This window comes from Orycteropus afer, unplaced genomic scaffold, assembly GCF_000298275.1.
Source record: "Orycteropus afer afer isolate SDZICR_OR568_19922 unplaced genomic scaffold, OryAfe1.0 scaffold00194, whole genome shotgun sequence".
NCBI lineage: Eukaryota > Metazoa > Chordata > Mammalia > Tubulidentata > Orycteropodidae > Orycteropus > Orycteropus afer.
Window position 1 is genome coordinate 1,151,348 of NW_006921781.1, and position 3,848 is coordinate 1,155,195.

The 3,848-nt window shown below is 43.5% G+C and overlaps 1 protein-coding gene across 1 annotated transcript in view; it reads left to right on the forward strand.

Moving 5' to 3' along the window:
• Positions 1-3,195, forward strand: part of SIAH3 (siah E3 ubiquitin protein ligase family member 3) — a 195,231-nt gene extending 192,036 nt beyond the window's left edge. The window contains exon 2 of the mRNA XM_007947832.1: positions 2,530-3,195. Coding sequence (XP_007946023.1) covers positions 2,530-3,195 — 666 coding nt within the window. The remainder of the gene's footprint in view (positions 1-2,529) is intronic.
• The last annotated feature ends 653 nt before the right edge of the window (positions 3,196-3,848 follow it).

Consider the following 3,848-nt stretch of genomic DNA (forward strand, 5'->3'; position numbering starts at 1 on the left):
GGCAACTGTAAGAGAGCAGGAGTGGCAATATTAATTTCTGATCAAGTTGACTTTAAGACAAAAACCATAATATGAGACAAGGAAGGACATTATATAATGATTAAAGGATCAATTGGTCATGAAGATATAACCAAAATAAATATCTATGGACCCAATGAAAGAGCCCCAAAATACATAATTCAGACTTTAGAAGAGGTGAAAAGTCAAATAGATGACTCCACAGTCATAGTGGAAGACTTTAATACACCACTTTCATTGAAAGATAGAACAACTAGAAAAAAACTCAACAAAGATGCAGAAGAGCTAAACAACACAATCTACCAGCTTGGCCTTATAGACATCTACAGAGCACTTCACCCAACAGCAGCACAATGTACATTCTTCTCCAGTGCACATGGAACATTTTCCTTGATAGACCATATGTTAGGCCATAAAGCAAGCCTTAATAATTCAAAAACATTGAAATACTGCAAAACATCTTCTCAGATCATAATGCTATCAAATTAGAAATCAACAATAGGAAGATCAACAGAAAAAGAGTGAACACATGGATACTGAACAACACCCCCTTGAGAAAGACTGGGTAAGAGAAGAAATCAAAATTGAAATTCAAAAATTCCTTGAATCAAATGAGAATGAAAACACAACATACCAAAATCTTTGAGACACAGCAAAAGCAGTGGTCAGAGGCCAATTTATAGCAATAAATGCACACATCAAAAAAAAAAAAAAAACCAAAAATCAACACTTTAAACAAACATCTCCAACAATTAGAAAAAGAACAGCAAGGAAAGCCTACAGTCACCAGAAGAAAGGAAATAATCAAGATTCAAGCAGAAATCAATGAAACTGAAAATAGAAGGGCAATAGAAAAAATCAACAAGACCAGAAGTTGGTTTTTTGAAATATAATGAAGAAAATCTTATATTCCAATGGGATTATATACACAGGTATCAGGGTCAGGACTTCAACACATGTTTTAGTTGTTGTCATTAGGCCATACAGTCAGTTCCAACTCGTAGTGACCCTATATACAACAGAACTCCTGGTCCTGAGTCATCCTTACAGTCCTTGCTGTGCTTGAGCCCATCGTAGCAGCCACTGTTGTCAATCCATCTCACCAAGGGTCTTCCCCTTTCTTGCTGACCCACTACTTTACCAAACATGATATCCTTCTCCAGGGACTGGTCCCTTCTGACAACATGACCAAACTAGGTGAGACAAAGTCTGGCAATTTTTGTTTCTAAGGGGCATTCCAGGTGTACTTCTTTCAAGACAGATTTGTTCATTCTTTTGGCAGTCCATGATATTTTCAGTATTCTTTGCCAACACCACAATTCAAATGCATCAATTCTTCTTCGGTCTTCCTTATTCATTGTCCAGCTTTGACTTGTATATGAGGCAATTGAAAGTACCATGGTTTGGGTTAGGCACACCTTAGTCTTCAAAGTGACATCGTTGCTCTTTAACACTTTAAAGAGGTCTTTTGCAGCAGATTTACAGTAGGGAGTCCAGTGGGTGAAGTCTCAGGAGGCACAGGGCAGGCTTCCTGCTGGGAGATAAAATGGTCTGACTGCACACGATGTGCCACCAGATGCCTTAAACCAAACGCACTGCCGTCAAGTCAGATCTGACTCATAGTGACCCCTTCTTGAGTTTCCGAGGTGGTATCTCTATGGAAGTAGATTGCCCAACCTTCCTTCCTAGGGGTGGCTGGTGGGTTTAAACTGCCAGCCTTCTGCTTAGCAGTCAAGTGCCTTAGGCACTATGCTACCAGAGCTCTTACCAGATGCCTTAGGATCAGGAAATGGGTACCCGACACATCACCCCCGGCAGCACTAGAAGGACAAATGGGTGCTGCCTGAAATTTTATTCAAGAAATAGTAATAATAATAAAGTAGAAGGAACTCCTCTCAACTGGCTGCCATTACCTACTCCAAAGTATCAGCAATATCAAAAAATAACAAAAAAAAACCTGATTGTTCTTTATGAGTGATGACCATTATAATGCATGTTATTTGTGTGGGAAAATTCCTTATTTGCTTGAATATCTTATTAAAAACTCAGAAAGGCATAAATATTGTATTTTCTTCAACTGAGCTCTCAGAATCTTAACTATGCAAGGTACCTAAAAAAAATTATTGTGATTTGGGTGAAAATGTACAGAGAAAACTCATTTTCCATATAGCAGTTCATACACATTTTGTTTCATGACATTGACTGCAATTCCCTACAATGTAACAGCTCTCTTCCCACTTCCTGCCTGTAGTGACCTCCTCCCTGTGTCCTTTGCTATCCACTCCTACCCCCAGCTATCTCCCTGTGCAAACACTGCCCTTCTGTTCTCCCTTGATTGATTGTTCTAAGGAGTGTATCTACCTGATGTAAATGTCCCTCACTTTTGAAGAAAGGAAGCATTCTCTCCCTGCCCTGTTGCTCTACTGTTAACACTTTTAACACCAGTGGCATCTCCACCAAGGAAACTGAAGCACTTCTATCCCTACTAACTTTCTCCTCTTTCCCTTGCAGTATGTGTCCAACCGACGAGCCATCGCTCAGAGCACGCCCGAGCAAGCCAACTTCCATCCTCATCACCTCACCCACCATCACCGCCACCACTGCCACCACCACCACCTGCGCCACCACGCCCACCCCCACCACCACCACCAGGAGGTAGGCCTGCACAATGCCCAGGTGACACCTTGCATGTGCCCCTTGTTCTCCTGCCAGTGGGAAGGCCACCTGGAGGTGGTGGTGCCCCACCTGAGGCAGACCCACAGGGTTGACATCCTACAGGGAGCAGAGATTGTCTTCCTGGCCACAGACATGCACCTGCCAGCTCCGGCTGACTGGATCATCATGCATTCCTGCCTTGGCCACCACTTTCTGCTGGTGCTTCGGAAACAGGAGAAGCATGAAGGGCACCCGCAGTTCTTTGCCACCATGATGCTGATCGGGACCCCCACACAGGCCGACTGCTTCACCTATCGCCTGGAGCTCAACAGAAACCATCGGCGGCTCAAGTGGGAAGCCACCCCCCGCTCTGTCTTGGAGTGCGTGGACTCTGTGATCACTGATGGGGACTGTCTCGTCCTGAATACCTCGCTGGCCCAGCTCTTCTCTGATAATGGCAGCCTGGCGATTGGGATTGCGGTCACTGCAGTCAACGTCCACCACACAGAAATTGAGATATGAAGCACACAGCCACCTTAATTCCAAGACACTGGGCTGGTGCTCCTCAGAGCTCTTAAGCCAGGACTCCAGACTCCTTTTTATTGTATCTTTTCCTTCCTCTTGCTTCCATTCTTCCTCTATTTCTTTTTTGTCTCAGGTATTTTGTGGTATTTAGTATTTGTCTGCCTTGAGCAGTATGTTATGTAAACGTCTTGTGACTCAAGATCTTGGTGTGATGTTTGTCCTGTTCTGTTGATAGAGTTTCATGGAACTTTTTAAGAATTTGATTGGAATAGTTCTTTCCTGCCACTGCCAATTCCCTTCTCCAAAAAACAAACCAGTTGTCACTGAGTCAATTCTGACTTATGGCGACACCATATGTGTCCAAGTAGAACTGAGCTCCATAGAGTTTCCAAAGCTGTGACCTTTCGGAAGCAGATCACCAGACCTTTCTCCCAAGGCCCTCTAGGTAAATTTGAACCACCAACCTTTTGGTTAGTAGTCATGCACTTAACCATTTGCACCACACAAGGATTCTTTTCCTTTCTCCACTGCTCCCCAAATGTGGAAACATCACTAAGACCACAAGGCATTGTTAGGGTCCAAAGGAGACATGGTGAGCAGATCAGTGCTTCTGCCTCTCTCCAGTTGAGTTCTAAACTCACTGCCGTCGA